The sequence below is a fragment of the Mytilus galloprovincialis genome, chromosome 11 (genome assembly GCF_965363235.1).
Source record: "Mytilus galloprovincialis chromosome 11, xbMytGall1.hap1.1, whole genome shotgun sequence".
Classification (NCBI taxonomy): domain Eukaryota; kingdom Metazoa; phylum Mollusca; class Bivalvia; order Mytilida; family Mytilidae; genus Mytilus; species Mytilus galloprovincialis.
This window is the reverse complement of record NC_134848.1, coordinates 60,013,411-60,025,902: the sequence shown is the minus strand read 5'-3', so window position 1 is coordinate 60,025,902 and position 12,492 is coordinate 60,013,411. Positions and strand designations below refer to the sequence as shown.

Sequence of the window (12,492 nt, the reverse complement as noted above, 5' to 3'; positions counted from 1 at the left end):
AAAACCATGTTTAAAAAGATTTCATAAATTCAAATTGTTGAAAGTAACCTCGAGATAATGTACGATTTCTCTAGGAAAGACTTAAGAACGGTCATAGTTTTAAAAGACTATAAGTCAATTTCATTTATTTGAGTGTAATTTGTAAGTATATAAAATACCAAATAAAGTTTTCTATAATTTATAAGTTGCAAAACGGTCTTTATTAGAGTTGTTTGCACTAGCAGACGTGATTTTCATTTATCTAACTGTAAGCTTTAAACACGTCTGAATCGCGCTTGCGTTTTATTACGGGATGTCACTCAAACAGAGAAACCACGCCCCACCGGTCATTATCATTTAAAAGTCTGTTAACGACCGATTTTCCGGTCCGTTTTTTTACAAAAACATATCAGTTCTACTTATTCTTTCAATTCAACACAGTTTGGAAATTGGAGGAAAGCATATATATTTTGAGCAATTCAATCATTATGATTACACATTAGAAAATACATAGAAAATAATGTGTAAAAAATGAAAGGAGATTAAGAGATTATAACATAAAGTATAAAGACATATGGGAAATTCAGATAATTTTTTTTACTGAATAGGTTTTGTATAGGTTATGCTTAAAATATAATAGATTTTAACAAATTTGTATAAATCTATTATGTTTTTTCTTGCACCACCTTTGCATTTATGCTTAGTGTACAGTAGTGACATAGGAGATTTCACAAACAAAAGTTAAAAGTCATAAGTCAATCTCACTTTGATTTTCAAACAATTATTCAATTAAAAGATTGAAAATCAAAGTCATAAATATCGTCTTTTTCCGAAAACGAAAATCTTGTCTTAATGACCTTAAAATTTAAACTCATCTCAATTTTCCTTTTTAAAAATGTTTTATGCAATAGAATGTCAGCTCCAAAAAAAATAATTGATGGAGTGCGTTTCTATTGATGTTAAATATGTAAATTAGAAAATAGGTAACGGCAACACCGCAACATCCGCAAAAGATAAATAAAAGACCATATATAATATTGCTAATATTGTGGAAATATGTATAATAAAAGCCAAGTTTTGGATTCGTATTGTGAGGAGAATAAGACTATTAATTACTCTTGATAAAATTGGTATGAATTCACTCATTCATTCATTTAATGAAATAATTTTATCATCAATACTTTCGAATCATCATCTTTGTTGACTTAAGTGAGTAGTAAAACCCTTTGAAACTATCCCAGTCAATACCTTCACCTACTGACGCATGATGACCTGCCAGATATTTACCATTTAGATTTGAATTATGACAACCTGAATAGTACCACCATGCTCCTTTATATTTAACTGCACAGTTAGCCGTGTATGGATCATTATCCCTGTCAAATGTAGTGAACTTCATACCATTGTGGGGAACTAAGGAGTCACCTATGCAGAAGGAAAAAAAATAACTTATTAAAATACATGTATACACAAAAAGTAGAAAAATGCTTTTTGAAGATTCTTCACGATTGTTTTGTTGTAGATGTTGCTGTGACCGACTTACGCATACGACAATTATCTATTGTTTGTATGTTACTTGTGTTGTGCGAATAGTTCCGATCTATTAAGTTAAACCTTCTACAACTGAAGTTAACAGTTCCACAAATGCACTCCGGGGTCCTGGAGTTATTAACGTGTTGTATTTATTTTTTATCGATTACATCACGATCCTATATTGCGGTATATCATTGATATTAGTTCTAAGTGCTAGTATAGAATGTAAACTGAATCCACAGTGTCGAAATGAACATTGTGTTATCCTCGAAAGTAGGAATATTGTTGATAAATTTTTTACACTGCTACACGCGCTGAATTTAAGAGTAAGATTACATACTAGTTTGTGGCCAGGCTTAAGCTTGTAGTCAGGATAATATTACAAGGTTGAACTAAATGTACTGCGGTAACTATCACATACATATGCAGGTTGAAAATAATGTGTATGTTATAGTTTTATATTGTATGAATGTATTCAGCTTTAAAAGACCAGCACGCTGAAATGAAGTATAAAGTTCTATCTTTTAATATTATCCTGGTAACAAGCTACTCATACATGTATTTGTTTCCATTCTTAAGTTCTGAGTGTATAGCGGATAGCAATGTCGAATATACCAACAACCTCCTACGTTCGTAGCCAACACAAGGTTCATTGCGACCCTATAAATTCAGTATTACAACCCATGCCAAGAAATTCTCGCTCAAAACTCCTGTGGGCCGTTAACGGCACACATCAGTAGTTACCGATGTGATTTTATTCAAAATAATTAATTGATGACCTGTATGTGCGTGTCGCTTAAAACTACGACGGCTATGATATTAATCATCCGTGTTATTTGCTCCATGGGATGTTTGCATAATATCAACGAAGGCAATTAGGCATGGTATCAATATGCGTATTCAGGATTTGCTAAAACCACGGGTAATAATCATACATGAACTTCGTCAATGGACATCACTGTTCATCTTATAATCAGCTTGATTTTACCAAAAGACAATACGACTTCTAAAAATCCAGGCTAAACATAGAGCGTTGTCTTTTAATTCAGGTACGGACCTACGTAATTAGCGGGTATGGTCTTGTCTCGACAACGACCTCCATAACCTATCAATATGTTTAGCTTATTTTGATTCCTTACTAATGGTCTTTCGAGTTAATGTTTAATGTTTAAATTGTGGATTTAAAAAAAAGTCCGGCTAGAAGGTACATCCTCAAATAGCTTTATAAAAAAATACTTTTTCAATATTATACGTTGTATGTAAAATTAAGAAAAAACTGCACAAATATATTATATAATATATTCATATAATAAAAGACACGTTTAAAACTCTTGACTTGCATTATTCGGTCTTATTTAATAAAGAGTAACGACCATTCTTAACAATTTTGTATTTTAGTTACGACCACCATGCTTGAATTTTTTAATGGCTATTTTACGAAAATTGGAATGTTTTAATGTATCAAATGTTGTTTCAATATCAACACAATGACGATTAGTATGTATGAGACAAAAGGGGTTTGGCTTAAATAAACCCTTTTCGCACGACAATCGGCAAAAAATCTTATCCCCAGAGTTGTCTCCCATTTTGGGACGGTCATTACTTTACGTTACAATCATCCGCTTACCACCAGTGATTGTTTTAACCAGTTACGCTAAAAACGTTTTGCCCTAATACGTTATATTACTGATCATGAATTACAATTATTAGTACTATGTGTTCAAACGAAACAATATAATAATTTTCCAAAAATTCAGATACTATGGATTACCCCTAAAACGGATAACCTTAGCTGTATTTGGCAAAACCTTTCGGAATTTTGGATACTCAATGCTTCTAAACTTTATTTCCCTTTCTTTTGTTTTTGATTCGAGCATCACTGATGAGTCTTTTGTTTAACTTACATCCTGACCACGTGTTCATGATGAGTTTATTAATTTTTTATGAAAGTCATTGTATAGCTAAATAATTAAATATTTACCTTTCGTTTTTAAGAAGAATGGTTGATAAATCTTAACACATTTATCGAAAAAAAAACCGATTATAATATGGATTTAAAACGTCATCGTTTATTGTGTGCAGAATCAGAAGATCAGAAAGTGACAGGAAACTAATATACATAATTTCGATTTACTAAGAAGAGCATCAACAAAAGTCTGACAAAGTGAAATAATTCAGGTCTGTGATAGTGTCAAATATATAATTTCTATGGTAAAATATTGTGTCGTCTTTTTCTATTTTTTGTTTTGGTTATGATTTTTTTTCGAAAGATGTTTCACGAATGTTATTTTTTAACCCCAACCTACCAGCATTTCCAGAGTAGTTAGACACAAGCAAACGGTAACCACTCTGTTCGTCACCAACACTGAAAGTTGAATATTCTGCGTATTTCATGTTGCCATCAAAATCTTCTAATTCTATTCTCAGATCATGGTTACTATGGGAGGTTATCTCATGGATTTTATCGTTGCCTGCAGAAGAATAGCATAGACATTATAAGTTCAATATTTAAGTTCAAGATTGCATTTATAAAATAAAGATATTTTCAAATGGATGTTTAAAACCTATTCAAATCCTGCCCCTAAACAATCAAAGTTTTAGATCCCAACGTTTGAAAATACTTCATGTATCATCTGCTTAATACTAATGATTTACATGTATATATAATAATATATAAGGTGTATACTTATTAAGGATAATTAAATGTAGATATGACGACACAATGAAACCTGCCTTACATGTGTTAAGCTGTCAACGAATATATTGCAAGTTAACCAAACATTTGCCAAATGAGGATAGGAATGTAAAATTAACTACTGAACACAAAATATTTTTAGTACAATTTGTTTTTTATGCATTCCAACTTCTGTCCAAATATTTTCATACGCATGTATATGAAACTCAAGTCAATGAAATCATTATTATGTTTTAGCTACAAGACTGTTTCATCATGATGTGAAATTTCAATAAGATTTCTTGAAGCGCCTAAATCACACAGAACCAACACGATATGTAATTTTATTTGATGGCTAGAGATATTCATGGGAAATTATTCCAAGAAAAGTAAAAAGACTACGCAGATGTTTAAATAAAAACCTTTTTCACACATTCAGGTCCACTAGGACGTATCATCAAGTTATTTGAATCTGTGGTCTTGCTGTTTATTATGATAATATTCAACTGTACAATAAATAAGGCAACGTTTCAAAAAAAGATAAAAACTACGGAAGAGTATCTTACTTTGTAAACTTGCCGGCCATTAGCATTTTACAGAACTTTAATGATACGTACCCAACCAATACTCACTGCTGGCATTACCAAAACCTTCTTTGTAGGATAACCATCCTCGGTAGAAATCAACAAATCCATTTATTCTTCTCTGTATAATCTGTCAAAACATACATTAAAATATATACTCACGTGTTTTAGTTATGTTTGTTTCTATCAAATCTATCTTTATCTCTCTCCCTTTCTCATGCATTCCATTTCAGGATATCAGGAAAATTATTAGGTCGTTCATAAACAATCTTACGGAATGTATTACAAGTCGTAGTAATCGAAGATAGTCTGCAAAATTGTAGCTCTTCTAATTCTAATATATCTGATTAAGATATTCTTAATCTAATAATTACATTAGATGTATGTTTCATTATAATACGATATTCTGATTGGCTAACGAGCAATCTCGTGATATTCCTTAATCAATTGCATAACACAATGCAACTTTTCATTCATGATGACACGAGGTCCCACAATAAAGTGCACAGGTAAATGAAATAAAAACTTGATAAAATGCGTGTTTTCATGATCCTATAGGTAAAAATGTAATTATAAGTATTGAATGCTTTTTTTTGTAACTTTATAGGGTTGTAAAAGCGTTGACCGTGCGCACATATTTAGTATGAAGCGCTTCCGCGCTTCAAACACAATGTACTTCGGTCAACGCTTTTGCACCCCAATAAATTTACAAAAAAGAGCATTCAATTCTTAAATATACCAACACCGGGTAGTTCTACCAATGCACGTGTTTTTGTCGCGAGATTTCTGCCTTTAAATCTTTTATTAATGGGTGATTGTGGTAAAATTGAACAAAACTAGCTGTTTTTCAACCGAACGCCAGAAGATTATTAATTATGTGTCTTGCACTTAAACAGATATTTCTGGTGCAATGTTTGTAAGTTATGATAAAAAGGTATTCGCGCTCGTTTTTTTGGGGGGCAGGTATCGCATTCTGAATGCTGGCAGTATTTTATGAACAATCAAAAGCACCAGCTAGCAATTTATTACATAGGTTGATAATGAGAAATAGAGTATTCAGTATTCCATATTCCACTCGAAGTATAATGGATGTTTGTAAGGAGAATGCAACTAGCCAGTGCAAAACTTATGATTTATAAATTTCCTTATGAGTGTCATCTGAGGGTGTAACACTAAATGTGCACCAAAACAAGCGATACTTACTGTCCATCTGAAGTAGTCAGTTGTCATATCACAATATACAGGAACACCTTGTCTTCCGTCAGGATAGATAGTGTATACACCGTCTGCATGGTTTTTAAAGTCAATGTCGGAACATTCACGTGGAAGGTTTGTATCTAATATGGAAAATAAGAATAACGTTTATTTCAATATGATGCCTCAATTTGAAAAATATAATAGCTTGGAATTGAGTTTTATATTTCTTAATTATTTCTATTAATGTTATCTTTCACACATATGACATGGACACTCAGCAAGACATATATTTCGAAAATAATGGGTGGTATTTCAAATCAATAAAAAGGTAATTTGTTCATCAGTTATCATGTATGGGGTGATATTTAAATGAAATAAACATTTCTGACAATATATAGAAATGTTTTAGTAATACATGTTTTGTCAAAATGTACATTTCTGTCAAAACATAAAATATTAATCTACACAGCTACTTTAGTACAAGTATTCTTGATATACAGTTCTAAAGATGCATATTAAATGTACAGTTATTAAGCTGTATATAAACTGTACATCTGTAAAGCTGTATATAAACTGTACATCTGTAAGGCTGTATATAACCTGTACATCTGTTAAGCTGCATATAAACTGTACATCTGTAAAACTGTATATGAACTGTACATTTTTAAAGCTGTATATAAACTGCATGTTTGTGAAAATGTACATTAGCTGCACATTTTTATAATAAGTGTATAAACTAAACATATATATTTTAGCACTGCATCTTGTGTGATACGATATCTATTCACAGTTTATACACTGTTTTACAGATGTACAGTTTAAATACAGCTTTACAGATATACAGTTTATATACAGCGTTAGACCTGTATAGTTTATATACAGCTTTACAGCTTTACAGTTTATATACAGCTTTACAGATGTACATTTGATATGCATCTTTAGAACTGTGCATCACAATTACTTGACGTACTAAAGTAGCTGTGTAATTGAACAAAATAATTTATCATAATTTCACAATAAAAGAAATCATGATTAAATACAATACTTAAATTACAACAATCATATGGTATCCAGCCATATTTTGCGGTGTTAATAATCTGACTTACAAAATTAATATTTTGTATCACACAAAACGGCTTGTTGTCTACATACCCGTACCATGTCAGGAATATTACAGTTGTTATCCATTCGTATTTGATTGAGCTTATGATTTTACCATTTGATTAGGGACTTTACGTTTTCAATTTTTCGTGGAGTTCAGTATTTTGTTGATTTCACTTTAAAGTGACAACAGGTGCCATTTTAACTCTTCACGTTATTGTTTAGTCGGACACAATATTCTTGATTATTCTCCTTAAAGATTCACACGACAAATGAAATTCAAAGTACATATATTTTATCGAATGAACTATTACACGTTCCTTAAAATCAATAAAAAAGGAATCTGTCTTTCTGTATGCCTAGAGCTCCTTTAATCCTTACACTAAGACTGCCATCGAATGATATGAAATACAAATTAGCATACTTACTATTAGGGTTCACACCCAAACAAGAAACATCTTGATTGCAAAGCCTGGTATCATTACAGCAGGTGGAGCATGTGAGGTGACGACCCTCTGACCTTCGTCCAAAAATAGATCCAATGAGGTGATTACATGTCTGAAATTTGTTTATTTCTGTCTGCTTATATTTCTACTTATGTTCACTTCCAATATCTTTTCACAAAAATTTACAGTAATCATTCAAGATGAGATACGATAAGCTCACCATTGGCCTCTTACAAAATGTGTTATAAATCTACCAAACAAAAAAAATTGAGAATGGAATTGGGGAATGTGCCAAAGAGACAACAACCCGACCATTGAACAGACAACAGCAGTAGGTCACCAACAGGTCTTCAAAGACTATCTGTAGATGTTTTTGCGATATTGTTTAAAAAATTACTGAATCAAAATTCTGAAGTAATTTTATATAGATTATAGACTAAATAACGCTTCAAAATGATTTAATGATTAAAAATTTGTAAGACATTTATAATTCATTTTTTTTCTCTAGACAATTTTGACCTTGGCGTACCGGGATGACAAATTGAATACCTCTATAGAACTGTATTTTGAAATATCCTATTTTGTTGTTGTTTTGTCCATCGAACAGTAACTTAAGCAACACGACGGGTGTCACATGTGGAGCAGGATCTTCTTACCCGTCCGGACCACCTGAGATCACCCCTAGTGTTTGGTGGGGTTCTTGTTGCTTATTCTTTAGTTTTCTATGTTATGTGATGTGTTATATTGTTTGTCTTTTTTCATTTTTAGCCAGGCGTTGTCAGTTTATTTTTGATTTATGAGTTTGACTGTCCCTCTGCTATCTTTCGTCACTCTTTTACACTGTTTTTTTTTACAGACATACCTCTGGCTGTGCACATCCAAAATCATAATTTATTCCTCCAGACTCCGTGATATATTTGTGTTTGTAACAAACCTGAAAATAATTTAATGTATGTGCGGTTGTCATCTATGAACTAGCCTTTGACTTATAATGGTTTTCCTTTAAAAAAAATATGAATTCGATAAAGAGTTGTCTCATTGGCACTCATACCACTTCATTTTATATTTATATTCTTCACATTTGACAAATAACTTATATCAAGAATTTATTTCTCTGTTAAATTCTTAAAATAATAAGCACAGACATTTCTCTATTTATTTGGAGATAACTATATTTCATATGTTCCAGCATATACAATACCGATGATGCCTTTGAATGAGAGTACACGGGCTCTTTTTAAATCATTTGTTTTATATAAATAAGGCCGTTAGTTTTCTCGTTTGAATTGTTTTACATTGTCAATTCGGGGCCGTTTATAGCTGACTATGCGGACTGGGCTTTGCTCATTGTTGAAGGCCGAATGGTGACCTTTAGTTGTTAATTTCTGTGTCACTTTGGTCTCTTGTAAATGGTTGTGTCATTGGCCATCATACCACATCTTCTTTTTTTTTTTATATATACATAGAGAACTTTACACGGCACCAATAAGCAAACTTATAGCTAATAGAAAAGTCTCAATTAAGTATTACATTTTTAAGAACATGGCTACTGAATTTACAAAATGTTTTGTATTTCTTTCTTAATTAGATAGTTGATCATCACACTTCAGAGACTAACTACATTTTAGATACAACAACTTTAACAATCTTTCTGTATCTGATAATGACAAACTAATACCTCCGTATTGCTACACAATATGTGGTGTTGGCAACTTTGTGCAGATTCTACACTACTACATGACAAACACTGTTGTCCGGCATCTAAAACAAAACAATGATTTAAATTTGAAATCAGAATAAAAAACTGTTTAATTGTTTGGTTAAATTTTAAGGATGTTCGATTGTCATGTTTTGGAATTTTTGTCAAATTTTCGAAATCCTCTAGTTTTATTAATTTGCCCATTGACTCTCGATTTTCTTTGTATAGATCTTTTACATGTGTAATGATAAGCTATCTGTTAAAGACTTATAAAATCCTTGTTATTTGTCAACCGTTTTTGAGCACTAAACTTGTTAATGATAAATCTATGAAAAATCAAGAACATTTTCCCGCCAAAGTTTCAATGGCTAATATCTCGCAAATAAGCACAATGATCTTTATACTTTGTTTGCTCTTTTGATTCCTCTAATAATCCCCTATCAATATATACTAGTGTTATGAAAAGCTTGTCATTTTGAAACTGAGTAGCAAACCTCCTTAACTAAAGCTAACCTGATTTATCGGGTACCTTTATCTGTTTATATCAAAATACGAATGTCATGAAGCCCAGTGGTTTTATTTTCCAAGTTATCATAGATATGCGTAATTCGTACTAAAAATTTCGAAGATTTATGATTTATATATTCTGTTCTTATAAGACTGATTCCCAGACGACAGGAAGATGATTTCATCAATATGTTTCTGATTGATTGATCGATTGTTGCTTACGTACTCAGCATCCTGTTGCATACATTTTGGGGATGTTTCCAGATTATAAGTACGAAAAAAAAAAATATACGTCAGACCAGAAACAACAAAATATTCAAGTTATTTTAGAAATTTGTTTCTGTATTTCTTGTGATCGCTGTTCGAGTTATGTAAATGATAACCGCATGGAAAACATTATAATATTAGCCAGTTATAGTTATTGTCTCCACTTTATCTAAAGGATAGTTAAAGAAATATTTACGAGTTTTTGTACCATTAAGAATTCATTGTTTTGATTGTTAACACGTTTTAATTTGAAGTTAAACAGTCGCATTAAGTTTGAGTAAGAGATAGTAGTAAGAACAATTTGTTGTGAAATGAGTTATCATTAATGTAGTCGTAGTTATAAAATTAACTCTGTGCACTGCTTGATATTTATATTAAGTTTATAATTTCTTTGTCTAAAATATTATGCTATTATCATCTATTAAATTAGAAAAAATGTAAGTAGATTAATATATTATATAACTCTAGAATTTATTTCATTTTTTACAATAACTTTTCCTAATGTTTTAAAGAAAATGTGGATGGAGATATGAAGTAAAATGCATATATTGATAAATGAAGGCAACAGTAGTATACTGCTGTTCGAAATTCATAAATCGATAGAGAAAAATCAAATCCGGGATACAAACCAAAACCGATGAAACGCATCAAATTTAACAGAACTATGACACAACAAAAACACAACTTTAACATGTAACACACACAGAAGCGCGCTATAATATAACCATTGATAACTTACTGGAAATCGTCGACTGCAGTATTATTACCACAACAAATATGCAAACGTGTAAGTACATGTCCTTGCGCATTTCTGCAAAACAATGCATACATTTATTTTAGAATTTTTGTCAATTAGTGAGCAAATGTATGCATTGAATGTTGTATCATTCATTGCTGAACAAATAAAGAAATTGTCAAGAACTTACCCATCATTTCAAAAATGTTTCCAAAAAATTATTTCTAATGATTACATTACAATGTTTCAAAATAATCAGTGTAAGTAAATGGTTTGTATATTATACGGCAAATCTATTACAAGATTTAAAGATAAGATAAGTGAGCATTCTTAGTGCAACTTTTGGTCTTGAATCGTTAATGGTTTTATCCATATATATATTATCTAATAATCAAACGTGTAACTATTTAGTAACTGTCATGAAAGTTTGTCGGCTCCAACTTTGAACCAAATGCTCTAACTTCTATCTGTCAATAATACTCCAAGCCTGTTTCTATCTAAACAAAAAGGTAAACATAGGCCAGAACAGGAAGCATGCATTCAATCGGGAAGGTATCTTCTGAGATTACACGTGAACATCCGTTCAGTACAAGGCTAGGTATACTCATTTGATATATACCTGTTATCTTCCTGTTAACAATTTCGCATTTAAAAATGGTTTTGAAAAGAAATAAAAATAAAAACAACACATTACATAAGTTTCATGTGTTTCATGCTCTGTTCTAAATTTACCTTCATCAGAAACACTTAAAACAAAATATTTGAAAACCGAGGATGTATATGAATCGAAAAAATTGTAAGAAATCTAAGTGAATGTTGACTGCAGAGTATGTGTATATACCAGAAATATATCTAACTAGAGGTTTTCTATATATGAAAGAGGGGCGAAAGATACCAGAGGGACAGTCAAACTCATAAATCGAAAATAAACTGACAACGCCATGGCTAAAAAAAAAAGACAAACAGACAAACAATAGTATACATGACACAACATATAAAAACCAAATAAATAAACAACACGAGTCCCACCAAAATCTAGGGGGGAGGGGTCTTAGGTGCTCTGGAAGGGTAACCAGATCCTGCTCAACATGTGGCACCAGTCGTGTTGTTCATGTTATAACAAATCCGGTAAATTGTCTATTTCAGTAGGTCACATTCAGAAAAGGGAAGGGGATTGTAGTTACGACGTAAGGAACATATCCGATATCATCTGTGAAACCGTTATTCCATAACGGTCAAGCAACTCGTGATGGCATCCGTAAAATGTACGAAGGGATGATTTCAACTTCACCATTTGAAACTCTTGGTTTAAAAGCAACATTGTGAGCCGCAACCCTCTATCAAGAAAATCATGATATGAAAAACAAGCACATATGCATTATACTATAACACAAAACTCAAATAATGTTGTTTCTATGGCAATAATTAGTACAAAAACATGTATATACAATGACTAAAAAAAGTCGTTTAATCGTTTAATTACGATATTGGTTATGAAAATGTCTTAAGGCCTTTCAACGTCTCGTTTGTTGGTTTTCAATGAGAAGTCCTCTCATTTGCAATATTAATTTTAAATTGATATATTACACACAAACATGAACTCTCTTGGATCAAAAAAAGAGAATATACGGAGTGGATAAATTACCAGTCATAAGTCAAATACAAAACAGACAAAAGGCAAACAATGATAAAATATGACTAAATTTGAACAGCAAAAACCGACCGAATATAATTAATTAAGTTAAGTGGTGGAAAGGGTGAGCAGTTCC

At 31.5% G+C, this 12,492-nt stretch overlaps 1 protein-coding gene across 1 annotated transcript; it reads right to left on the bottom strand.

Annotated features, from left to right (window-relative positions):
* Positions 1 to 1,101: 1,101 nt before the first annotated feature.
* Positions 1,102 to 11,044, bottom strand: LOC143052506 (microfibril-associated glycoprotein 4-like). Its single transcript, XM_076225553.1, has 9 exons — positions 10,914 to 11,044; positions 10,727 to 10,798; positions 9,193 to 9,275; positions 8,377 to 8,448; positions 7,497 to 7,626; positions 5,974 to 6,107; positions 4,804 to 4,900; positions 3,819 to 3,983; positions 1,102 to 1,404 (listed from the first exon to the last, which is right to left on the bottom strand). Exons 1-9 carry the CDS (start codon positions 10,918 to 10,920, stop codon positions 1,154 to 1,156), a joined length of 1,011 nt encoding a protein of 336 aa, XP_076081668.1. The 5' UTR covers positions 10,921 to 11,044; the 3' UTR covers positions 1,102 to 1,153.
* Positions 11,045 to 12,492: the final 1,448 nt, after the last annotated feature.

What these genes read in the sequence shown, in the direction of transcription:
- LOC143052506 (XM_076225553.1), bottom strand. An exon ending in ACTGCAGTCGACGATTTCCA is followed by an intron (nt 9,276 to 10,726) that starts GTAAGTTATCAA and finishes GTTTTGTTTTAG; the next exon opens with ATGCCGGACAACAGTGTTTG. An exon ending in CAGCAGTGAGTATTGGTTGG is followed by an intron (nt 3,984 to 4,803) that starts GTACGTATCATT and finishes ATTCTTCTGCAG; the next exon opens with GCAACGATAAAATCCATGAG.